This window comes from Phoxinus phoxinus (assembly GCF_949152265.1).
Source record: "Phoxinus phoxinus genome assembly, chromosome: 3".
Classification (NCBI taxonomy): domain Eukaryota; kingdom Metazoa; phylum Chordata; class Actinopteri; order Cypriniformes; family Leuciscidae; genus Phoxinus; species Phoxinus phoxinus.
In genome coordinates, this window is record NC_136878.1 from 26,567,601 (window position 1) to 26,594,438 (window position 26,838).

The following is a 26,838-nucleotide window of genomic DNA, read 5'->3' on the forward strand; positions in this document are numbered from 1 at the left end:
CGGCATAAAAGTGCCATATTTAAAAAATAAAATAAAAAATACGATAAATAATCAAGCCCAGAGGTGGCATATACAAAAGGAATAAAATATGCCCAAGGACAGAACCCTGAGGTACCCCACCACAGGTAATAGGTGCTGATAATTAGGGCTGCAACAACGAATCGATAAAATCGATTATCAAAATAGTTGGCAACGAATTTCATTATCAATTCGTTGTGTCGCGCGACGCAGAGATGTTTAAATTTAAAAAAAAAAAAACATTTTAGTTGAGCGCAGAGCTATGAGGCGCCGGACTGGACAAAAGCGAAGCGAACTCCGCGAGCGACACTGCGCTTAAGACACGTGTGTTTGCGCGCGAGTGTGTCTGCGTGCGAGAGAGACCGAGTGCATCTGAGAGCGCGCGATAGAGACCGAGTCTATTTGTGCGCAAGAGAGACCGAGTGTGTCCGAGCAGCACTGAATTTTTCATTCTTTACTCTAAGTCTAAAGGACTCAGAGAAACTTCACTATATGCTTGGAAAGGATGAGCTGCAAAATACACACCATACGAGGTGGTCAATCCATTGTATTTTTTTGTGAGTGTGTGCGTCTGTGAGTGTGAGAATTTGTGCGTCTGTGAGTGTGTGCATCTGTGAGTGTCATCTGTGAAGTTCTGACATTTAAACAAATCCTGTTAAGTTTTCTGATTTGTATTTTTCTTTATTTTTTGAAAAATGATTTATTGTTCTGACAGCTCAGGTCCCTTAAACAAAAATATACATCTTTTTGTTCACTTTATTTAAAAAAAAAAAAGTCCTATATATTTGGCAGATGTAAAGCACATGTGTATGTTTTTTGTGTTAGTCAATTTAAAAAAAAAGATTACTTTAACAGCTCAGGGATGTTTCAAGGAGCAACCTGTTTGTGCACTTTCTGAAGATTTTTTTGCACTGAATTTGCACTGTCAGTTCTGTTTTTGAATAAAGGGTTGGAAATTAATGCTTTTTTATTTTTATCCAATTAATCGAAAAAAATAATCGACAGATTAATCGATTATTAAAATAATCGTTAGTTGCAGCCCTACTGATAATGAAAATGTACCAAGCTTTACCGCAAATTATATGTTCTCTAGATAAGGAATGAACCACTTTAAAACCAACCAAATGAAAAAATCTGGGCTGCAGTTACCTGAATCTCTGATTATGTAATGGTCATTTACAACTTGTAAAAAAATGCAGATTTCTGTGCTGTGACCCGCCCTAAAACCTGATCAAAATTGGTCTTAACCCTCTGGGGACCAAGGTGTTTTTGGGGTCCTTGAGATGTTTTGACATGCCCTGATATTTGTATTTTTTTTTCAGTTGCTTTTAAACATATTAATGGCAAAGGTGTAATTACACTATATTTAGCACGAACATGGCTATCATAATATGTGAGCAACATGTATGTACATGTTTGCATTTTTGAGAGAATATTATTTATGCGTGGTTATTCAAAAAACTCAAACTTAAATTTTCTGATATAACACCACAAACGACCAACTTCACATATTCCCACAATACTTTTGACTAATGGGTGTTGTCGGCTAGAGTGTTTACTTCAAAATGATCTGAAAATCATCCGGGCTAATCGTTCACATTAAACAATAGATTGATTTAAATTTTGTAAGACACTTTTTGTTTGGAAAGGCAATATGCAGGTGGGCGTGAATGATCCAACAAGGTCATGAATAGTGTCCTAATTCACACCTGAAGACAAAGACCTGCTAATGCTGCATACTAATGAGCCTATCAAATCAGGTGTCACTGAGCCACAAGAAAGAATGCAAAGACAACATACACACACACACACACATATATATATATATATATATATTACTACAATTCTGTAGTAATATATATGTATATATATATATATATATATATATATATATATACATATATATTACTACAGAATTGGTTCAGAGTTGGAAACATCTTGAAAAAAAGTGTATTTTTCCACAAACTGTGTATGCTTGCAAATTGTATAATATCCAAGGTAAACATTTCTAGTAATTGTGCAGTTAATTCTCATTCGTATTTTCAGAAAGTTTTGGATTATGTAGGCTATCCTCTCCCCAAATTTGTCACTAATAAAACACAAAAATAATTTAAAGAGAAGGCTTATATTGACCTTTTAAGATTTTGTTTGCACCTTGTAAATTAGGTTTTGATGTGGCAGCACAAACTTTATAATCTATCCAAAACAAAATGTTGTCTTTCATATTTTATCTGTAACATATTGTCTTTTATAATACATATTAGGACATAAATGTTAATTTGCAGTTTAATATGTTGCTTATACAAAGACATTTTATTTCAACGTATTCAGTCGATTTTTACTCATCTCAGTAGGCAATATAGATAGTTTCATTCAAACACAGAAACGCGATTCAAACTTAAACAGTCTTTTGCGGTTTACAGACACCATTTCATATCACGATTAGAACAAAGCACTTACTGATCTGCAGCTGGATGCATTGTTAGGCTACTCCAGCACGTTTGTGGTAAAATTTCCAGGATTATCACGATATTATTATTCCTCACAGCGAGTGTGTTGTCCAGCTGTTGTGGGCGTTGACTGGTTTGCATGTGTTGCTTCAGATCTGCGTTGGAATAGCGCGCGCTATCCATGGGCGTGTCAAATTAGCAGATAATGAGGTGCCAGAACGATAATGAGCACAGCTGATCTCTCGCTCTTTTTATATAGATTGCATAAACAGAGAATATTTGTTTTAGTTTTGAATTAGATAATTTAAAACTACACACTTATATGATTATAGAGATATATAGCTCATGTCTGAGTGAATAGTATTCGCTGAGTATTGTTTAAGTTTACAGACGTGCACTAGAAAAAAAGTTCACGGAGACGGAGAGGCAGAAAGCACTCCCTGTTTACTTTCTTTATTTTACAAAAGCACAATGTTTTATTTAAATTTTAAGTGAACCCATAAATAAGAAGACATTTAACAGTTTATTTTTTCATATTTCTTAAGCCTGTATGACAAAAAATGACGGGAGTATTTTAAGTCTATTTTGCTGCTATGTGAAAAAAACCGAGGAAAACGCGCAGACGTGTTTTTGGTCCCCAGAGGGTTAAACCTCATTCTTCACTAAAAACGACATTAAATGTTAAAAAAAAAATGAAGATGCAAGGTAGCTTTGAAATGGGCAGATAGATCTTCGATTCTACAATAAAAGTTAATATAATACAAAAAAAGTGAATGTGAGCATAATACATTTTAGTAATTAACTAATTTATTAGGCTGATGTCATGAATAGTGTGTATTGCTCACATGAGTGGGGTAATGACACTCTTAGTGTTGGTGCCCTGGAAGATGCTCGGCCGCTGCTGGAGAACGCCCTCCTGTGATCGCACAGAGGGTGAGGTGGAACGCAGGAAACTACGGCTGCCTGGTCGGCCAGGCTGTTCAGGACCTGCAACATGAACAGTGATAAATCCTGAGAACACAGGCAGAATAGCTCAGTTTGTTAAGATGGAGCAGAATGGATCATTATTGGTGCCATTATTTCCTTCTATCTGTCAATTATTCTTACCTCCACGCATGTATTCTACTGCGGCGCGTTCCCGCTCTCTCTGATCTCTCTCTCTTTCTCGCTCCCGTTCTCTTTCCCTCTCCCTCTCACGTTCCTTCTCTCGCTCCCTCTCCACAATGGCTGCAGTGGCACTATGATGGGCAGGATGTCCTGTGGGGAGTGAAGAACAGGCAACACATAAAAAACAAACAGGGGTTACAATCAAACGAGCCCTTTACATTGTTGCTGTAGTTTAATGGGGCCAGTTGTGTTACTGTAAAGGATAGAAGACAGATTGATGATTTCAGTGATGCGAAATTATTGTGTGGATGTATAAATGCATATACCGGTAAATAACTCTGGCATTATCAATTCCAGTGGTTCCCAAACGTTTTAGAGTGGTGTACCCCAAAGCATTTAATATCCTTCTGCATACCCTCTCTTCCACTTACACTGCTGTCACACCTTTCCCATTAAGGTACAATATTTCTAACCCTATAAAATGTACGTGTCATGTTTGTCAAACTCTGAAAATTCCATTAATTTAATTTATTATAACTAAATCAATAATTTCAATCAAATGAAATCAGTATCAACAAAAGCCATCTTTCCACTGCAGTGGCAACAAGCTACATCTAGATGCATTTACAGTTTAATGCTGCTCAGTTACAATATCTCATAACATTGTTTATGCCAATGTTTTAAAAATGTTCAATAGAGAAATATAAAATTATGGTAAAAATGAAGTGATAATTATAAATATTAAACTAAAGCAAGTTACTGCCTCGATGAGTGAGTCATCGAGTCATTCATTCAGTAATGAAGCAAGTGGCTTTACTTATGAATGGGTCATTAAATAATTTGTAACGAAACATTGAAGTGTTGGAGAAGCACAACAGTTCTGCTGTGGCTTTCATTGGAACTATTATTTTGTTGCAAAATAGAGCAAACAATATTGACAATACTATTTACAAATGTACGTCACTTTATATTACCTTTGTGTTTCTTGAACTGTTGAATAAAATTAATGTACCATTTGCAATCGTGGGTTTATTCAGGAAAAATGCATTCTTGCTCGTATAATATATGACCAACATTAAAAACAAGAACTCACACAGGGTATGTTTCTGTATTGAAGAGAGTTTGAGTCTTTATGTACTCTCTGTATCTATACTTGTTCTTCATTCTGGTAAGTGCTAAATCCCCACTTTTGCAAAAGTACATTGTCGAGAATTACTTTGTATGCAATTATCATATGTACAGTGCTTGAGTGGATGCAGACAATTTTGACCACAAAAGATGAGGTGATTTGATGTCATGTATTTTATCTTTTACAGCACTACCATTTTCCTATTTTTATACTAGGTGCACCATTTAGCTCGTTACAAACACATGCTTAGTTTTAATGTTATTTTAATGTGGGGTAAAATTAAATGAACGTCAAAACTCAGCATTTTGTTTACGCACTCCTTCAGTCACTTCAAGTATACCAGTTTGGGAACCACTGATCTATTCAATACACTTTGACCCACTTAATATATATAATAGAGAAACAATGACTAACAATTTAACTACAAAATCTGTTTACAAACAAACATGCTTCATCATTGTCTTTGTTTAAAAGTCTTAGAAGAATATGCAAAGAATGTTTAAGCTGTGTCCCAAATGACGCACTATACACCATGTACTCAATCGTGTGGTGCATGAACTTTCCGAAGTTTATTTTGTCTTTCAACATTGGAGTCTGATAGCCCCTCCTCCTCCATACATGATTAAAGCTGCGACAGTTGAGTCCATGAAGTGTCCAACGTTCCACACTTAGTTTTTTCGGTTAAATAAGTGCATCATTCGGGTACTTCAAAGTGCACTTTTTCTTTTTAGAATTTTCAGTGTGAACGCACTACTCGCACTATTTATACTACAAAATGGCATAGAATAGTGCACAAGTATGCGATTTGGGATGCAGCTTTAGTGTCTTCATGCAATCACAAACTGCTTTTGATGTAACAGCCGCACATTACAACAAATGCAATTCAGACCAATCAATGGAAACATGATATTTGTAAAAAAAAAAAAGAAAAGAAAAAGAAAGAAAGAAAAAAAGTGCTTTGTTGGTTACAATCAAGCAATCAAAGGAGCATAGCGGTGGATCTTCATTTGATATTAAGAACTTGTGTTACATGAGATGAAGGCTGAACTCAATAGTTTTCTATATATATTTTTTCAATTATATAGTGCAGGTTACTCCCTAAAAGTATTTTGCCATGTTGAAATGACATGAACCTGACTAAACGTCAGAGAGAATCCTCACGCTCATAGGCTGCTGCCTCTGTAGTGTTGTTTGATGATGCGAAGAGTGAAAATTAAAAAACTAAACTAGTAACGCTGGCATTGTGCTTTTACCAGGGAAAACAACAGGAGAATCAGCACCGTAGGGTAGAGGAAACAGAAAAAACTCTGACGAGACAAAAAACTACTGTAAACATTTATACAGCATTAACAAGGTGGAAAGATTTTATGACAGAAAATCCTGAGTAGAGATGCCAAAGAAAAAAGGAAATAAGAAAAAAAACAAGCTTGATTTATTCTTAAAGGAAAAACAGGTATTTGTATGTACCGTATGCACTCTGTATGTAAAGACCTGGACAAAGTACATGGAACAATGTTAAAGATCAGCTGTTGCAGAACAACACTGACACAGACTGAGATTCAAGGAGCCATGAAACAGTTCTAAAAGCATATTTACACAGAGAGCAAATATATCTAGCAATTACTTTTTGTGATTACGTTCTCTGTGTGAATATATGTTTAGACTGTTAGGGTCTACTTACCTCTAGACCACCTGCATTCCCAAAATATGACACAACTGAGGCCACATTTGCCTTCACTGCATGCACAGGTGGGCAGGTGCAGGATCTCAGGGAGGTAGAAGTAGGGAAGTACTTGCAGCAATTGGGAGTTTGACACTTTCGTTGTCTTTTTAATTCTGGCTACCATCCTACATATTTCTACGTACATCTTAGGATACAATCTGTTCTAGAACATATGCAGACAATGATACCAGCAGTTCTCTTCGTTCTTTGTAAATGTTAATAAGCTCAACCTAACCTCTGAAAATGGTACAGAATGTGTGTCAGCACCCACAGAATTCAGCAGGAAGTCTTCTAAGTTCATTAAACTGATCTGAAACCCAAGGTCCAATTCAAGCGGGTGTGATATTAGTTTTCAATCTTGGGTAATTTGATAATTACGGGTTGTAGAGACGTCACTACTTCTAACATTCAGGTCCAGACGGGTTTAAAAAAAATTGGAATTGGGTCAGTTGGAGTAGGTAGAGATTTGCAAGACTCTTTTGCAGGCTGTTTTGTGTATTTTTACACAGTCATCACAATCAATTCAGACCAACTCACAAATCAGGTGAAATGTACTTATTTCTGCTGTGACTAAATCTGACGTGATTTAGTAGTAGCGCACTGCCACCATAGTGGTGTAGAACACGGCTGTAGCTAGTTTTAGGTGGAAGAAAGCATCTTTAATAAAAGAGCAGCAACAAAGGGGCGAGTTTTTAAAGCACCACCACCACCAGGACTAGATGGGGAAGTTCAGGTGTTGGATAGGAGAGGAGGGGTGGGATCTCACCTGGAGATATGGAGGCAGGGTTGAATGCCCTAGGAGGGAAAGGGGTCTGAGGTCCAGGGATGTAGGTGATGCGGTCCAGGGAGGGGGAACCTGCCCCCCCAGGGTGAGGTAACAGGATGGTAGGTGGCATCTGGGCTAGATCTATTATTCCTTTTACAGACAGAAGCAAAGGGCCAGAGGGTGAGCATCCACAACCAATCAGCTTCAACTTTACTTAAAGAGCCAACACCCTCTACTGATCTTCTAGAAATATCGTATGACTAAAACACTAGAATAATTTAAATTTTTTAATGAGCTCATCAATAATGTATCAAAGGAGTTCAAATTACAATAACAGGATAGGTCAGGGCTGAAAGCTGGTTTCCACTCTAAGCAAATTAACTAGCAACTAGAACTAGCAATATGAAACAATGTATTTTGTAAATTTAGACAGCGGTACCTGCTAAGGGTCTGAGTGTCAAACTCCTTCAGAATCTGCTCTATTATTAAGAAACTTCTAATCATTTTATGCAAAATAATGTCACATCAAACCCAGGTCAAAGTTTAACAGGTAACCTTGTTCCTGGAGATGTTACAATAGAATGCTGAGTGAACATATGTAACTAGAAAAAAAGGGGGGCTCTTAACAGCAGGGTCTGCAGGACATCTAAGGAACAGCCCCAGCCCTGGATTTATTAATCGAATTGAACTCAATGAATTGACAGCGTGCAAATAGAATTTGTTTAAGGGTCATTTGCTTCTGATGGTCTGGAAAAGGTTGCCACTAGTTCACACAAACACAATATCTACAGACTATATTCTTCCTTTGATCCCTTCATTCACTGTCACAAACACACACACACACACTTAGACAATCATGCCCCTTACCTCTAGCTTGTGGGTATGGGATGCCAATGGACTGTTCACGTGGTGACAGTCCCCTCGCAACATCGGGGCGCATCTGCTGCGAGGTGATGTAATCGTTCAGAATGGTTTGCCGAGTGTTCTCCATGGTGTAAAGCTGGTAAGTGTTGGGGTAACCTGTAGGCGACGGTTGCCGTTGGAACATGAACGCTGCTGAGATATACAGAGGAAAACAAGGACGAGAGGTGAAAAGACAGCTGTTCTTGTCTTGACGTCAATGGTGCGGATATGCCACAGTAGAGTCGAGCAGAAAATGCTATTACCTAATGCATGAGAGCAGGTTGAAAAACCAAAACATGATGTTTACCAATGAGATAGGAGTAGTGCTTTTAAGAGAGTCATTACTTAGAACAATCAATTAATTTTGTGGGTGACGCATGAACTGTTTTTCGTGCAGGCCTGTTTGTAGGAAGCATGGTTTCAGAACAAAACTAATTCATAATTCACTAATTTTCCAGACCTAGGCAAAGCGTAGCCACGTCTCATGCGTTCTGAGTCTGCTTAAGTAATGCAGTTTAGAATGAGGTTACATCTTAGTCCAGGGATCAGATTTACAAAACAACCACGGATGTACAATGTTTTGTATTTTGTAAAACACTTTTTTAAATTAAATCTTCATTGACACTAAAATGTTTTACAATTTAAATTAAATTTATAGGATCTTAATGTGAACAATTCAGGCTTGCATGTTTAATTTTTTTTTTAACCTCATCATTTTGAAATCAAAATATCATAACTGGATCATCAGATGAAGACGACCGACTTTTCTTTGGTGACCTATGCTGGACTAATCTAATTTGTTTTCATGACTCTGGCCCCTGGAAAGATCCCATAATGCCTTAAATTACCTGGGTCCAGGACTCTGTGGTGAAAGGCGAGGCTGGGGTCCAGGTGCGGCGCCAGATGAGTCCGGTACACCTCTCCAGGTACCACAGGTCTGTGGTGAGGGTCAAAGGGGCTGTGAGAGCCATGAGGGTCAGCCCCGGAAACAGGTGACTTGGCGGGAATACTGTCTCTCTGGGTTGGGGTCAGTGCGCTCTTCCTCTCGTGAGAAGCTGGTTTACCTGTTGTTATATTTCCTATTCAAGAAAAATAATCAGCAAGATGACCCGTGAAACTGACTGCTAGACGTAATCTATAGGAGCAATAAAACGTTTTGAGTAAATAAAAAGGAGCCAAAATGAGGCATTCATACCCTCTTGCCCTCGCAGTAGGGGTGATCCTCTGGATATGGAGGTGCTGGTGTATGTAGGGGTTCTGCGTGCATTGCTGTCGTCATACATGCCTGGACTGAGCTGAGCTTTTCCCACCTCTGTGTGTGTGGAACGCAGGACAGACGTAGAGTTTGTGTGCCGGACACGCTCGGATGCCTTTACATCTTCGTACTTTGCCCTCTCACGCTCGGCCGCCTCGATGGCAGAGTGTGAGATCTTCACTGGGCTTGTGATCAGAGATTTAACATTGTGCTTGATGGCCGACGGGTTCACAGTACTGCTCTCATACTTCAGAGGAATACCCTGCATAGATGAGGAAAACAAAACTGAGATGAAGAGAAACTGTTCTCTTCAGACATTCAAAGCCATCTTTCTTTTTTACTGATCTGAATGTGATATGAATGTTCTTCATAAATACAGTACCGGTCAAAAGTTTGGAAACGATTTTCCTGAAGTCTTTTATGCTCACCAAAGCTGCATTTATTTGATCAAAAATACAGAAAAAAACAGTAATATTGTGAAATATGATTACAATTTAAAATAATGGTTTTCAATTTTAATATACATTAAAATATAATTTATTTCTGTGATGCAAAGCCGGATTTTCAACAGTCATTACTCAAGTCTTCAGTGTCACCTGATCCTTCAAGAATTACTCTAATATGCTGATTTATTATCAATATTGGAAACAGCTGTGCAGCTTAATATTTTTTTTATAACCTGTGATACTTTTTTTCATGACTCTTTGATGAATAAAAAGTTTTTAAAAAAGAACAGCCTTTATTTAAAAAAGAAATATTTTGTAACAATATACACTACAGTTCAAAAGTTCAGTAATTCTAAATTACTAAATGGTCAGTCATTTAAAAAAAAGGAAATTAATACTTTTATTCAGCAAGGATGTTAAATTGATAAAAAGTGATAGTAAAGATTTATATTATTAAAGATTGCTATTTTGAAAAAAAAAAAAAAGCTGTTCTTATTAACTTTTTATTCATCAATGAATCCTGAAAAAAATTATCACAGGTTCCAAAAAATATTAAGTAGCACAACTGTTTCCAACACTAATAAAAACCAATGATCAAATCAGCATATTAGAATAATTTCTGAAGGATCATGTGACACTGAAGACTGGAGTAATGATGATGAAAATTCCGCTTTGCATCACAGAAATAAATTAAATTTTAAAGTATATCCAAATAGAAAACCATTATTTTAAACAGCAATAATATTTCACAATACAGTTTTTCAAACTTTTGACCAGTACTGTACATTTCAGTGTGGGAAACAATAAAAACCTCAAATCTAGTACCTGAGCAATGGGTCCTTCCAGAACAGGAGTTTTGCGACTATCTTGGGTCTCCTTACGGGGAATCTCATGAATTGAGCGGCCCGTTGCCTTTATGGTGTTCACCCCCTCGTATGGTTTACCTTTCGTGATGCCTCCCTCAAAAGAGCGTATGGGTGGACTTTCCATCTTGATCTGTTTACCGTACTTGGAGGCCTCATCATAGACTTCAGCAGATGTTCTTGGAGTTCCTGAAACCCAGGGAGAGATCATTTAGAAATTCCCTTAAAACTTGTAAAAAAATAAATAAATAATAATAATTAATTTTAATGAATAGTTTTCTTCTGTACGAGGTTGTTTAGCTGTCTGAAATATTTCACATTTACAGCAAAAGCTGGACCAGCATTATTATTTTAAATTATTTTAAATCCTAAAATATTCAAACAACTAGTCTTTAACTATAAATATTTTTAAATAAAATAATTACATATTTTCAGGATTGAAGGAAGTGTGGTGGGTCAGCATTACCTTGCATGATGGATCCTGCGAGTATGGATCGATCCTTAGACTCGTGTGGACTTTCTCTCGGCAATGCTCTGCTGATCAAACCTGGCAGAGAAAAATGTCTTTAAAACCCCCAATTGGCAAACATTCTCACTTCTTCCATGAACATGAAAACATGACTAACCTTCATAAGGTGCCGTCTCACGTGCTGGGTGTCCAGGGGACCCCTCCATGATGTCATATGTGCGCTTGAGATCGTGCCCCATGCGTGGGCTTCTAGTGCCCTCTCTAGGGTTCTTTATAGCTGTGGGAACAAAGCGAGATTGATATATTATAATAATAAAATGAACTAAAAATATCAATAGGCCATGTAAAAAACTCCTGGATAGCTCTGGCTGTGGCGCACCATAAAAATAGAAACTCTTGTCGCACAGTTAGCAAAAATGTCATTTAGCCCTTGAAATTAAGCATTTCACCACCTGACTCTACTTGTGGTGTGACTAGGGCCGGGCAATATAACATAAAAATGATCACTTTATAACTATAACTTTAGCTTTTTGACAATATTCCATATAATAGAAACCAAAAATAATTTTTAAATAATTTATCATCACAAATATTAAACATCACCCAGTCCTACTGGGAAGCAGATTTGGCTCTGACCGTCAAAAGAGAGGATGTGTCCGCTTTTGCCTTCGTAGATGACGTGAGCTTTAGAATGGGCTTCAGCTCGGCTCTTCTCTGGGCCGCTCAGGTCCTCTGTGGCCAGTTTAGCAATAGTGCCTTTCAAGAGATCCGCTGCTACACTGGACTGAGTCAGGGCAGGAGTGCCCTAGAAAGAGCGAGCTTGAGAAACACTTCGCAACTATAAATGAAAATTAAACAAATACTACTCAAAGGCCTATAATAAAAGGTACCTGCGTAATGGAGCCACCTCTATACGTCAAGCCCTCTGGGCCTTTTCCAGGTGGCCCTCTCATATCCTGAATCTGTATGGGTCCTCCTGGGAGCAGAGAAGAAAAAGAAAAACACTGTTCAGTTAGTGCTTGAGTTTGTAGTCAAATGCTTCTATTTCACATTCATGACAGGGGATTAACTCTTTGATTTTAGTCATTTTAATGTAGATTTTATCAACTCACCTCTGACTACTCCCTCATACTGAGCTCTGGATAAGAGACCCTCTGCCTGAGCGTTCTGTCCACGTGGAGAACACTCCTCCTGCTTAATATATGACACTAAACACACAAACACAACCACGACCAGGTGCTTAGAGTACATATAGACCACATGAGGTTATCATAGCGAAACTCCAACACAAAAAGCACGACTTGAAAGACTAGTTAAGCTGAGCTTGTATTTATACTCTTCGAACCTCTCGTTTGTCTCTCACCAGGTTTGGCAGGGTCTTGCTGTCTTGGCAAGCCAAGTGAGATCGATCCTGCTGTGGTCTTGACTACCTCCGGTACGTACACAGCATGCGTTTGAGACGGAAGGTATGTTCCTGGCGTTCCCTGAAGGGCATGGGTGGAAGAAGACAAGTCAGAGTGGAATACCAGGAAAACTCCTGATCCTCTGGCCTGATCCCATTATATGTAGGAAGCATTTAATCTTAGCAGAAGCACCACAAGTCTTAAATAACAACCAAGCTGAATATAGGAGCTGAGTAAACAAATAAGGAATCACTATCATATATTTGTTAAATGAAAAAACAACAGCAACCAAAAACTCTTACCTGTGAAATGGAGCCCCCCTGAATGAAGGAGGGCTTGTCTGTAGGTTTGGAAGTGGGAATGAGGGGCGGAGGAGATGGAATATTGGACGGCCTGTGGCGGGAGAACGTCATGCGGACATCTGAAAGGTTTTGAGCTGCCTGGTTTGGTGCTGGCTGAAGAACTGTGGGGATAAGAGAAACAAGGATTGAAAAGAGGCGGGCAAAAGAGGATCACTCTTTATCCTCACTTATACTATGGGGATGTTGAATGCTTGAATCTGATTGGTTGACGAACATTCTAAGGTGTGCAATTATTTTCAGGGAAATGCACGGCTAAAGTAGTTCCAGGCAGGTCTTGACTGCATTACAGTTCCATATCACTTCGCCAAATGATTTCAGTTATTTCAAAGGTCTTTACACACGGAACTAAAACCCACAACGAACCCTGCCCGAGCAAATAAATATAGTAAACAATAGGATAAAAAAGACAAATAATTTCAATGTTATTTGCCACAAAACACAAATAATTTCAACGTTATTTGCTACAAAAGTATGTTTTATTTACTAGTTATTATGGAAAAGTGCATATCTCTTCCTCGCGCTCTCTCTCCCATTCAAACGCACACACATACAGTACGGACACACACTCGCATGTTGTCAGCGCTGCTCTGACGACTTTATCAGTAAAATAGTTTAGCAAATTTAAAGCTACATGACGTTTCTCACCAGAGAGGTGCACTTTATTAGTTTCGATATTGGTAAACGCTGGTGCTGAACACTGTTGAGAAACGCACAATCTGGGGTAATTCACAAACGCTTAATCTCTCTCTCTCTGTTACTAGCTCTAATATGCCGTTTTGGAATTAGAACTGGAAGCTTGGGATGTTTTAAGATGCATCATCTGAACAATGTTATGAGGTGAGGCACCCATAAACGGAATCACCGGGACGTTGAATTACTAGAAAAATAATGCACACCCGAGGTGTAACCTCAAATTATCATTGTAACAGTATGCACACACTGTAACTGCATGCTTTCCATAACCACGGCTACTCTATAGGCTCAGCTTGTACACACAACTTGATTTTTTTTTTTGCAATAATTAGTTTGCCCACAAGGTGACAACACTGCCCTGGCCCATTGTTTCACAGATGAAAAAGAAATAGACGAGACAACAACAAGCTACTGGAGATCCCAATGAAGACAATAGCACGGAGCGAATCATATGCACGAGTCAGCGCAGAGCACAACACGTATCCGTCCAATCTGAACTCTACACAAAAAAATAAAAATATATATATATATATATATATTTTTTAAATATAGCATAAATTATGAAGTATTGCATATATTATGTAGTATCACTATTAAAATCAATGTCACTCAAGGCTGAGCTGTGTTTTGAACTGCACTGAGAGTCGTGTCTAACAACAATCTTTAGTCGTGACGATTCACGACCTCGCTTACCTTACTGCTTAAAGGTGGGGTAGAAACGTGGGGTAGAAATATTAGAAACGCTGTCCGGCGCTGGAGAGAGCTAAGTGGGAAGGCCTGAAAACAGACGCGGAAGTTGCTTTGATTCCACTCCATACGGGAGTAACACTGGGTTTGAGTGTCATTGTTTGTCTGGAGTTTCTGTGCTATTGGCAACTAACAACCAACTCTTGTTTGTATTTACTATTGTGTATGTACATTTTTTGTGCTTCCTTGTCGTTCATTTATCATCTTTGCTTTATTTTTCGTTAAGCACTATTTTGTTGCGCTTCTGCTGCGATAAATATAGACATCTACTCTTGCATTGTGTGTAACGGAGGCCAGCTAGTGTTTACTGTTTAGCCGCCTTGTTAGTGCACCAGCCTCGCATGCCAGCGAACGGGGTTCAAGACCGACTCGGAGCAGGGAGGTTAGGATTGGAGGCGGAGCAATGAAGAGAGGGGTGTGTTTGTTTGGGTTTGACTTAAAATATCCACAACGTTCAGCAACGACTGTGAGAAATAACATACTGCACCTTTGAATGTGGATTCCAGCTCTCGCAGGTCCGATTCACTGCTCAATACTTCTGACCTACTACACACAACCTACAAAACTTCTGCAGGACCTGCATAAGACCTTTCACAAAACTGACCAGCTTAGTATATAAGAGTCTAAAAAACAACACTCAAAATAAAGAGCTGGTTAAAAGGAAAGCTGACCCAAATGCAGAGAGCCTCAAACTAAACCCTGAATAAAGCCAGACAAAGAAAAACAGGCCAGAGTCTAATCTGAAGCTCTTAGCACGAAGAGATTGAGTTCTCTCTTCACCGCTGCTCACTAAAAGCACTTCTTTCCTTTTCACTTTCCAGACAGCCCAGTCTCTCAACTCATCTCCTTTAAAATATTGAGTCGTGAACCCTCCTGTCTCCAGCAGTGTAAAAAGCAGGAGCCTGTTAACTAGAGCTGAGTTGGTCTCTGTGGTTCTTTAGTGCAGGGTGTGATGTCCTCATGCTATAATAGCTTATCTGTATCAATTGTACGGTTCAGGATGATTCTTATGCACAAATAAGAACAATTCAGGTCTAACAGTACAGAAGCCTGCCTTGATCTTTACAGGGTTCATTCTCTCGTTCAGAGCTACTGTTTTAATGCCTGTATCAGGCTGGCCATGTGATTAACTGGGGATTGGGGAATGCAGTAGAGAAGTGAAAGATTGATCAAAAGTGACAGTAAAGACTCTTAAGACCCTCTCACACGGAGCGCGACACGGTAAAGCTAAGTGAATCGCTGGCGAACTGAGCTTTCACACAATGTGAAATGATTGATTGCCTTCAGCTAATTCACGCCTGCACGATCGGTGGCCCTGACCGAGAATACATTTTCCTCGTGTATGCATCTCATAGGTTTTTCCATTTGCCTTTAACCTCGTCCACTGCACAACATACAACAGTAAATTAAGATACATTTATGGTGTGAATAGCTCCATAGGGATCTATTGTTTTGATTCAAGAGCGTCATCGCGGCGTACATTCGCACCGTTTAAACGCGCTCAGTGTGAAAGGGCCTTTACATTGTCACAAAAAAAATTGTTTCAAATAAATGCTGTCCTTTTGAACTTTCAATTCATCAAAAGAATCCTGAAAAAAAAAATCTCTCAAAAGAATCCTGAAAAAAAAACCTCACAAAAATATTAAGCAGCACAATGATTTTCAACATTGAAAATAATAATAATAATAGTTTCTTGAGCATCAAATCAGCATTTTACAGTGATTTCTGAAGGATCACGTGACACTGAATACATTTTAAAATAGATTACACAATTTTACTGTATTTTTTATCAAATAGAAATGTATTCTTATATAGCCTAAGAAAATTATTTCAAAAACAAAGTCTTACTGGCCCTAAAAGTTTAAAAACTAGTGTACATTATGATCATATGACAATGTATATATTTTTTAATTCTTTAAAAAATTTTAATTAAATATTAATATATTTATATAATAAAAAAATATATATATATTTTATTTTATTTATTTAAGTAGTTTACTATTCTTGGAGACCAGTATGCTTGACATCTCTAGTTTGTTCTGTCAATCACAGTTGCATCACCAGTAGTGGTCGTGTTATTGATGTAGCATGCATGTAGGACACAAAGAGAAAGTTTTGTTTACCAGGTCAATAATGAAAACATCAATCATTCCGCTCAATCTAGGTCCTCACAGTAGAGGTCACTGAAGACCGAAGTCTCGTGCCAAAGTTCATCATGAAACCTGATCATTGTTCCCCCACATCATCACAAATCAAATAAACCTGCAGGAGCGACAGTCCTACCAAAACATTCCGTTTACTTGACGTACATTACTTTTTCTCTCCCCAATAGAAACGTCAGTGTGTTCTATAAGCGTTTATCTCCATGAGAACGGTTTCCAGATAAGGGAATCAGTCACATGGTCTGAGCCTCGTGAGAGCTTCAAGGTTTCCTTCATGAAGAAACTCGCTGACCTGACTAATAACAGCTATGTATCTTACATGTTCCTCTAAAACAAGTAGAAGCGGAGTCTGGTTCCTTATCAGTCTGCTAGCGACACACTGTCAGGTTACAAGCTCCAGACAAGCGTGCTAATGGCTGAAATTCCAACTCGTGTACCTGTCTATATGCAGGTCTAAAACAATGAAGCAAAATACTCCATATAGCATGAGTATGTATGACTTAATGAAAGTAAATACTTTTTACTGCAAAGTCTAAATCTTTAGGTCCAAACAAGAGGGACTCGAAAGTGCTCTCAACAATTAGTTCACAGGCCATCAATCAAATCCACATCTACGATGACTCATAGTGTTTAGATTTGTTTGACACATCAAGAAAAGAGAAAAAGATTTAAAAAAAAAAAAGATAATGGACAAACACTCTTTTCACTGCTATTTTAGACATAAAATTTTCTTTTTTGAAATACAATTAGTATTAATTCAGCAGGTTTTTTACCCAAAGCAACATCCAAATAAGGAGCATTGCAAGCAATTTCAACCATATTTGAAGTACACAAGCCAGAGCAGAATTAAAACCCAGAACGGTAGAGAAAGAGTGAACATGATTATTTTTTTTTAAATAGGTCTTATTACAGGAAGTACCTAATGTGGTTTTAATAAAAATAAAAAATAAACATATTTTTGTCCTTATGACAATGGTTATGTCAATGTTGTTTCCACTTGTATATTAGTGAAAACAGTAATTGGGTAAGATTTTTTTAAGGAAATTAATACTTTTATTCAGCAAGAACAGTAAACTGATGAAAAGTAACAGTAAAAATGTATAATGTTACAAAACATCTATTTAATAAATGCTGTTCTTTCAAAGCTTTTATTCATCAAAGAATCTTGAAAAAAAAATGTATGGGTACTTTGCCATCACATGAATAAATTACATCTTAAATGTATTAAAATAGAATACAGTAATTTAAACCTGTAATTTCTCAATATCACCATTTTTATTTATTGTAATTTTGATCAGCCTTGGTGAGTATAAGTATTGAGTATTATTTTTTTCATATTGCTGACCCCAAACTTTTGAAAGGTAATATGATAGGATAGGATATGATAAGAATAAAATATGATATAATAAAAAAAAATGTATATGTATTTTTTTTCACTGAGATAAAACACTCGTAGATGACGTTTTCTTTAGTAGACCATTTGTATGCTTTTGATTTGAATCACTCATGTTGCTAACATCAATGAGGGTCAGCCTGATCGTTCTTGCACTCAATTTGTACTCTCAATTGGTGAGTGTTCATTTTGGTGCCCATATCTGCCTGAACAAAAACAAGCTGCTGGTTTCTAAATGGACTGCTTACCTGGAGGTACACTATAGCGTGTTGCGTTACTGCCGTCGGGCTGGGGCGAGGCTTTGCTAGGCTCCCGAGGAGAGAGTCTGTATGGAGAGCCAGGTCTGCCCACTCCACCATGAGATTCCTGTTCCATCAGCTTCAGATCATATGGCATGTAAGCGAACGGCTTACCTTGGGACAGGACAGAGAGGAAAGGCTATCAGATACTCACAGATATCAAGCAGACAGGCAAAGACACAAAACAATGAATCTAATTGCAGTCCCCTCTACTAGTGATCAGGAAAACATCTTATTCAAACCACACTAAGACTCAAAGACCCCCTTACATTAATCACAGGTATAGATATAAAAAGGTTAATTCAGTGCTATCACTGTAAATGCTCTGGAAAGTGAAATGTCAAGGCAGGTTTTTAGAGCTACAGTCTGCCGTTCTGTGAGAAAGAGGTCGACGAAAACTTGGCGTTTCTAATGGATATCACTACACGAGAGTGACCTTATGTTCTTTTTGGCTGGCTGCTTCTGTCTGGCTCGATCAAAAACAGCACTGTGCTTCTTAGCTGAGAAGAGCAAAGTCCACTGTCTCTCTCCTGCGCATTCGACACCCTTCAAAAATCTGTTTTGGAGACCCATTATAAAACCGAGAGGAGGAGGAAGAGGAAAAACAGAAAAACGTCTGTCTTTGCCGTTACTGTCTTTGCTCAAACTTCTTGGCATGTAAAAACCGAGCGAAACAGAGGCAGCACAGGCACATCACAATCTTTTGGTTAGGCAGCGGTCCATATGCTTGTCTTTCTGTCTGTTTGTCTCAGGGGTGTTTCTGTAACCTCAATTTTGTTTTGTTCATTGCTCTCTTCCCCTTAGTTTTCCAAACTAAAAGTGACAAATATTATTTTAGCATAGGATTAGTTTGGGAGAATGGGCAATGTCATCCAAACTGGCCATGCCAGTAAGTTTTCTGGACATTATTTTTCTTTTTAAAAATTGCTTTGATCTTATTAATCAAAATGTCACAACTTGATTTTCACATCAGGCTAGCTATTCATGTGTTAATGTGAAATGTGCCTGAAATGTGTGAAATCGAGTGAAATTTTGAAATATGAAATATATATAGGCAGATGGGCAACCTTTCATTGCATCTAGACATTTGCTGAATCAGATATACGGTAATACGATAAATCACGATAATGAACATGCACAGTATTGTTATCGTGGGTACCGGTACTTTAAAATATTGTAAATAATTATTTATTACAAAATATTCAGATTTTTAGAATGCATTTTAAAAATAAATTTCTATAACCGGTTAAAATGTACAACACTGTGTGTGTGCTGCATCAAAGAGCCATGCGCACACTCTGATGTAAACAACCCCAACACGCTTGAGCATCATGGCGGAATGAATGAAGGCGCGCTGAATGAAAATACACATTCACACTCTGACAGCAGATGGCACTGATGGAACAGCAGAAATGCAGCTTTTACACTGGTAACCCCATAAACAAAGCAGCTGCGCTACTTTCTGTTTCTGAACCATATATTTAAATGTTTTAAACAGACATTCAGATTTTTGTATTCGCAATGGTGTTCATCACCATAGATATGTATATGTAGATGCCACATTAGACCGCTCCAGACACGTCGGTGTGCCCGCCATCTTGGAATGTTCAGTGCGTTGTCACTCACAGTAAGAATTAATGATGCCACAACAACACTTCTGGTTGTGAAACCACCGAGATTTAAATTCCCTAAGAATTGTGATAACCTTTCATGGGTGAGAATGGGTTGGTTAATGTTGTGTTAGCTTACGCCTTCGTCTTGTTATATTGTGTTAATAAAGCAAAAAAAGTGTTTCTATTATGCTCATCACAGCACCAAATAAGACTTAATAGGCCAATTTATTTTCAAATGTAATTTATTTTTTATTTTAATCTGGACTTCATGTCCTAGATGCTGTACAGGCTCTGTCCTCTTCTGGAAAGCAGGGTGGGGACCAGCAGCTCATTTCCATTTAAATATATGATTGATTACAAGAAGTACTTGTATGAGATCTTGTTTTTTATTATAACATATTATTAAGCAATGTAACAAGAGCAAGAGAGCGGTTTTCATAAATATGAGCACTATTGCAAAGGTGATATTGCAGTTGTAATTGTACCAATTCAGATGCACCTTCTGTGCCCCCTCTGCAGTGCAAAGATGATTTTTATTGTTAGTGATTTAATTTGATTGGTAACAGCTCTATATAGTGTCGTCTTATTCGAATTGTATGTATTGATTAAATATCAGACATTTCTTTTATGGAATCTTTTAGATTAATTTAAGGAGAGCTGGTTTGGTCTTGACTCTGTCTTGCCCTGCCTTGGTCTTGTCTTGGTCTCAACACACTCTGGTCTTGTCTTGGTCTCAACACACTCTGGTCTTGGCTTGGTCTCAACACACTCTGGTCTTGTCTTGGTCTCAACACACTCTGGTCTTGGCTTGGTCTCAACACACTCTGGTCTTGGCTTGGTCTCAACACACTCTGGTCTTGTCTTGGTCTCAACACACTCTGGTCTTGGCTTGGTCTCAACACACTCTGGTCTTGGCTTGGTCTCAACACACTCTGGTCTTGGCTTGGTCTCAACACACTCTGGTCTTGGCTTGGTCTCAACACACTCTGGTCTTGGCTTGGTCTCAACACACTCTGGTCTTGGCTTGGTCTCAACACACTCTGGTCTTGGCTTGGTCTCAACACACTCTGGTCTTGGCTTGGTCTCCACACACTCTGGTCTTGGCTTGGTCTCAACACACTCTGGTCTTGGCTTGGTCTCAACACACTCTGGTCTTGGCTTGGTCTCCACACACTCTGGTCTTGGCTTGGTCTCAACACACTCTGGTCTTGGCTTGGTCTCAACACACTCTGGTCTTGGCTTGGTCTCAACACACTCTGGTCTTGGCTTGGTCTCAACACACTCTGGTCTTGGCTTGGTCTCAACACACTCTGGTCTTGGCTTGGTCTCAACACACTCTGGTCTTGGCTTGGTCTCAACACACTCTGGTCTTGGCTTGGTCTCAACACACTCTGGTCTTGGCTTGGTCTCAACACACTCTGGTCTTGGCTTGGTCTCAACACACTCTGGTCTTGGCTTGGTCTCAACACACTCTGGTCTTGGCTTGGTCTCAACACACTCTGGTCTTGGCTTGGTCTCAACACACTCTGGTCTTGGCTTGGTCTTGGTTTAGGTGGTCTTAACTACAACACTACAGGCTGTTAGCCTATGAATCTACTCTCCAAGTATCTCAAGTGGATACTGCAAAAAGAAAAGACTCCGAGGGAATGCTTGCTGCTGGATTTATGCGTTTTTCTCAATACCACATGAGCGATTTTTGTGCGTTCTCTCTCTCACTCTGTCTGACTCACCTTCTCGGTCCAGTACATTGGGGCTGTGGGTGGTGACTCGTGGTCTGCGATCAGACTCGTTCTGGTCCAGTCTCTGTTTGTCCTCTTGCACAGACTCATGCACAGCTTTGATTTGGTGCTGGAACATAGCAAAGCCGCTCAATGGACCTCCGGGAACACCGCTGTGACCAAATGGAGCTGAAACCTAAACAAACCATTCCGTAAGAGAGAGGATTCAAATGTGGAAAAATGCTGGATTAATGTAGACAAAAAAAGCTCAATTAGAAAATTTTAAACAATTAAATATTTAAATAAAAACTGTAAAGGTGCATGACTTAATCCCATTAGTAAGTAATAGCTATTTGCTTTGCAACAAGATGCTAAATTGTTATTATGTAAACGTTGTGAACGGCCAATCAGGGCCTCAATTAGATTAAATTAATTTCACAGCCACACCAAATCGCCAAAACAGACAGCCTCCAAACCGCACAACTGATCAGCCCAGAGCAACCAAACATATTCTCACTCATCATGATTTCACTGTGTGGAAAATCAATTGGCATTTGCTGATTTGTTTTGCTGATTGCCGCAGAAGCAAAATCACAGTGCGTGATCTGCGGAGGTGGAGATGGAGGCAGGACTCACGTGGCGGGGTGGCTGGGCCCTGTCTCTGTCCAGAGGGGCATATCTGAATGCTAAGTGGGGGTAGAGGCTATGGGGACTGACCATAGGGGGGATGGTGGCGGCCCGAAGCTGCTGCATGTTGAGGAGATTGGCTGAGGACACGACCACTGAGCCTGAAGCGCCCAGCATTGACGGCTTCTCCAGAGAGAAAAGTCTGACACAGCAAGGAAGAAACAAGAGAATAAAACATATTAGCTACTGATACTGTGAGTAACAACAAAACGTCAAAATATAACAACAAAAATATAATTGTAACACAGCACAGCTAAATATTCACTTAGGTACATTTTTAAAATAAAACTTTATTAAGCAAGTAATTTATTACTTATTTATTGGCAGGCAGACTTTGTTTTCAGTCGCACCAGTAGTTCAGATTTCTATTAGGTCTGTGATTTTTTTTACTGTATTCAACAACAATAACAAGCATTTACATTAACATTCATGCATTCCCTGGGAATTAAACCAATGATCTCACAGGCAATAGGAATGGAGCTTCCGGAATTTAAATTAAGCATTTTATATTTGAATTTATAATTGAAATGTGTACATTTTTTTATTTCCTATTTCACACATAATAATTATTTTTTAAACTAAAGCACCACCTTATCCATGATACTAGAAACCAATAGCAATTTATGTACAAACGCCCTATAATAAAACGGGACCAGCTATTTCTAACCTTTGTCGGTCAGGTTCAACCTCCACATCCTCATCCGCACTGCAGGTGGCGCTAGAGTCATTATCAGAGTGTTGCTGCTCCCCCTGTTTCTCCTCCTTGTCCTTGACCTCCGGCTCAGTCTTCACTTGCACCTGACATCTTTCACTGCTGGGAGCAGTCATCTCCACATCCTGAGGCTCGCTCTTTGGATGGATCTGCATTTCATATGCCAAGTGTGCTCGTTCATCTTGAGAAAGCCCGTCTCCAGCACCTCCTTCTGGACTCTTCTCTACTTTCACCTGCAGCTCGCAGTACGGAGGCTCCTGGCCCCTGTCATCTGCCACCGGGCCTTTGGTTGCCGTGAAGTCCTGGTCCGATGCGCCGTCCAGAGCTGAGTTGGGATGAGTTAGCGAGTCATAAGATTTGGATGGGTCTGTTTGCGATGGAGAGGGCGCACTCTCTGTGTCCGAACTGTTATCGGGACCTGAGGAAAGGAGATGAAAGAGCGTACGACTGAGCCATCACATCCTCTTTAAATTCTTCATTCATCTGTGCAAAGAGGGCACGGAATATCAAATCCAATATATTTCAATCTCTGCTACAGAAACACACAGGCAGAGAAACAGAAAACCCGAACAACCCTGCCGTGACAGAGCAGAGGTGGCATTTGAGGTCAGCATCACTGCACGCGGCATCACAGCAATCAAGCTAATGCACTTCTGAACAGCAAACATCCTTTGGCTAATCACTACCTTTCCACCCTCGCCACGTGATGACACACCCTTTCAGGGCCACAGGAAGTGCTACATATAAAATACATGTAACTTTGCATTCATACTACTGTTCAATTGTTCCTGTGATCACTACTATAGTGGCACCTAGTTTCTTCTTTTTCTTCTGTACCACTTTTTGAAGTCAGTCTAACTACAACCAGTATTTGAAACACGAGCAAACCAAACGGTCTTCTTTTTAAATGTTCACTTCCAAAACAAACGTAAAATGATACATAGACAATGGTACGCACGGTCAAAAAACTGTTGCTTCCAACGTCTCTAACTTCAAAACTAAAACGAACTACATCCAATCGCTTACGCTATGACGTAGTTCTATCTGACTGGAAGCTCAAAATACTGAAATATTATCAGATCTAAACATTACTAAAGCAATATATTTCTTTTACTGTTTTTAAACTAAATTATTATTTCAGATGAACTAGTCCTTATGTGGCTCTTACAACTACATAAGTGAAAGAAGTCTCTTATGCTCGACCAAATTATTTGATCAAAAAATACTGTAAAAACAGCAATAGTAAAAAAAAAATGATTAACATTTAAAATAACTTTATATTATATTTTAAAATGTGATTTATTCCTATGGTGCTAAAAGCTTTAGCATCATTACTCCAGTCTTCAGGGTCACATGATCCTTCAGAAATTATTCTAATATGATGATTTGCTGCTCAAAAACATTTATTGTTATTATCAATGTTGAAAAAAGTTGTGGCTGCCTGATATTTTTGTTGAAACGGGGATGCATTTGTTCAGGATTCGTTGATGTGTAGAACAGTTAAAAAGAACTCTGACATTATAAATGTCTTCACTGTAACTTTTGATTAATTTATTTAATATTGCTAAATATATATTATATAGCATACATCTAACACTTAGAAAGCAAATATTTTTCTCTCCCTCCTCCATTGTCTGAAAATGACTCCTCTCCAACATCTATAATTCCTTCCTCCTCTTGCTGTGCAGAGGCTCTCTGCCACTCTTACAGTCTATCTGATTCTCTGTTCCTCTCACGGAGAGGGATGAAGGCTAACCTGCTTGGCTTCAGGAGTATGTCAGCAGAAAGAAAAAAGCGAGGTTGGAGGGAAGGAGAGGAGGGAGAACAGAAGACAGCAGGATCTAGCACATGACAACCAACCAAGAAGAGCAAACCAGGGAAGCAGCCTTGCAGCCTTCTGTTTTTGCAAAGAGAATCTATGAAATCTGGAATTATGCAATAAAAAAAGAAAAAATATCATTCAAAAGTTTAGGGTCAGTAAGAAAAATATATATATATTTTTTAAATTCACAAAAAGCAGATCAACTGTTTTCAACATTATTAATAAGAAATGATTCTTGAGCATCAAATCATCATTTTAGAATGATTTCTGAAGGATCATGTGACACTGAAATTCCAGAGTAATGCTTTGCCATCACAGGAATAAAATACCCCAAATTTTTGACCGTTAGTCTAGATGGGGTAAAAGGAAGTGTAGAGAACAAACACAGGCACCCAATGGGAGGACAAGAGGGGAAATTGACAGACAGCTAATCATTTTCATTTTTCTTTAATTTGATTGTACAAGTGTTTCAAAAGTGCTGATATGAAATGTTGCACTGTGTTTGCAGTGTATTGCTTGGATGATGACATAACTGTTTTCTCCAGAGCTGCTGTATAGATGAATTGAGCCCATTCAATTATGACAAACTTTACAGTTATTAAAGGATTAGTTCACTTTTAAAATGAAAATTCTGTCATCATATACTCACCCTTAAGTTGTTTCAAACCTGTATGAATTTCTCTCCTCTGCTGAACACAAAGGAAGATATTTAGAAGAATGTCAGTAACCAAACAGTTTTTGGTTCCCATTGACTTCCATAGTATATTTTTTTCCTACTATGGAAGTCAATAGGAAACCAAAAGCTGTTTGGTTACTGACTTTCTTCTAAATATCTTCCTTTGTGTTCAGCAGAGGAGAGAAATTCATACAGGTTTGAAACAACTTAAGGGTGAGTATATGATGACAGAATTTTCACTTTAAAAGTGAACTAATCCTTTAAAGCGAACTGAATCAACACTGAACAGATTTCAACTGAATAATGACTGTTTACTTTTTTTTTTTTTTTTAAAGCTGCTCTACAGCAGAATTGAATTCTGTTTGCATCACCGAAAAGCTATTTTTCTGTGTATCACTGTAAAGCAGATTTAAAAACAATCTGTATTGTATAAAGCACTATATAAATAAGGTGAATCTGACTATCACTCACAACAGTACCTGAATAACAGCACAACAGATCAAACAGAAGAGCAGAAGCACTGTTTCCTTCCTGCACACTTTGAGGCTTTATAGCCAGGGAACGCTTACATAAGAGCAAGAATGGCAGGTAGAATTAGTACAGATCTTTTATCCCTTCTGCACAGTGCCTCTATTTCCACTCTCTTTTCTTTGTGTTTTTGTCTAATTCACTCATTTCCTCTCCCTTTCATCTGCCCTTATTTGCTCCTGAGTCTCACTCATTAAGCGTACAGACAGAAGTAGAGGGAGGATGTTGACCTCTGTGGCAGTGCAGCGCGGTCTGGGGTTTTGCTGTCGAATCTAATCAAACGCACTGCAGTCAGACAGGTCAGCACACTGCACTACTGCTCTCTCACTTCATCCCTCTCTTTCTGTGTCAGTCTGTTTCTGCTCTCTTTACATTATAGCCCCACTGCTCCTCTTCGTCTCTGCTTAATCAGACTCTGGGTTCATGGGTCACAGAGAAAGAGACTGACAGCGATGGGTTTTAGGGTGTTTGTCTAAGCATTATAGCTTATGTTGGAAGCAGCGGCTGTAAAAGAGGTTCAAACCAAAGAGAGATCATACCGTCACTCTCCTCGTCCTCATCAGGCGCAGGATCGCTCTGTGATGAGTCTCGATTTCTACGGAGCCGGGAACCCTGCACACAACAACATGAGGAATAATTGTAAGGAATAGTTCACAATATAATATACCACAATCATGTAAATTCATAAAGACATTTCAGTTTTTTGTCTTCCTAAGACACCCTTTCTGTGTAACTACTTTTTAACACCACTTTATCAGCATTAAGCAGAAGCAACTGTGACTAATAAGAAAACATTATTTTTGAACTAGTAAACAAGTAACCAGGAGAGATATTAGATTAACGATACGATTCAAAATGTTGGCGTCAGTAAAACAATTTTTTTAAAGAAATTAA

The 26,838-nt window shown here is 38.7% G+C and overlaps 1 protein-coding gene across 19 annotated transcripts in view; it reads right to left on the reverse strand.

The window, feature by feature from the left end:
* ncor1 (nuclear receptor corepressor 1) overlaps nucleotides 1-26,838 on the reverse strand; it is a 98,934-nt gene that overhangs the window by 11,882 nt on the left and 60,214 nt on the right. For 10 of the 19 annotated variants that reach the window (XM_079607394.1, XM_079607411.1, XM_079607409.1 and 7 more), the window contains 19 exons: nucleotides 26,484-26,556; nucleotides 22,874-23,336; nucleotides 22,156-22,348; nucleotides 21,532-21,715; nucleotides 18,138-18,302; nucleotides 12,835-12,995; nucleotides 12,493-12,613; nucleotides 12,242-12,337; nucleotides 12,020-12,105; nucleotides 11,766-11,934; nucleotides 11,287-11,406; nucleotides 11,127-11,207; nucleotides 10,623-10,849; nucleotides 9,292-9,613; nucleotides 8,945-9,175; nucleotides 8,061-8,249; nucleotides 7,194-7,343; nucleotides 3,576-3,725; nucleotides 3,314-3,455 (listed from right to left, as the gene is read on the reverse strand). In XM_079607394.1, coding sequence (XP_079463520.1) covers nucleotides 3,314-3,455; nucleotides 3,576-3,725; nucleotides 7,194-7,343; nucleotides 8,061-8,249; nucleotides 8,945-9,175; nucleotides 9,292-9,613; nucleotides 10,623-10,849; nucleotides 11,127-11,207; nucleotides 11,287-11,406; nucleotides 11,766-11,934; nucleotides 12,020-12,105; nucleotides 12,242-12,337; nucleotides 12,493-12,613; nucleotides 12,835-12,995; nucleotides 18,138-18,302; nucleotides 21,532-21,715; nucleotides 22,156-22,348; nucleotides 22,874-23,336; nucleotides 26,484-26,556 — 3,323 coding nt within the window. The remainder of the gene's footprint in view (nucleotides 1-3,313; nucleotides 3,456-3,575; nucleotides 3,726-7,193; nucleotides 7,344-8,060; nucleotides 8,250-8,944; nucleotides 9,176-9,291; nucleotides 9,614-10,622; nucleotides 10,850-11,126; nucleotides 11,208-11,286; nucleotides 11,407-11,765; nucleotides 11,935-12,019; nucleotides 12,106-12,241; nucleotides 12,338-12,492; nucleotides 12,614-12,834; nucleotides 12,996-18,137; nucleotides 18,303-21,531; nucleotides 21,716-22,155; nucleotides 22,349-22,873; nucleotides 23,337-26,483; nucleotides 26,557-26,838) is intronic. The other 9 variants (XM_079607402.1, XM_079607403.1, XM_079607407.1 and 6 more) reach the window with 4 other exon arrangements.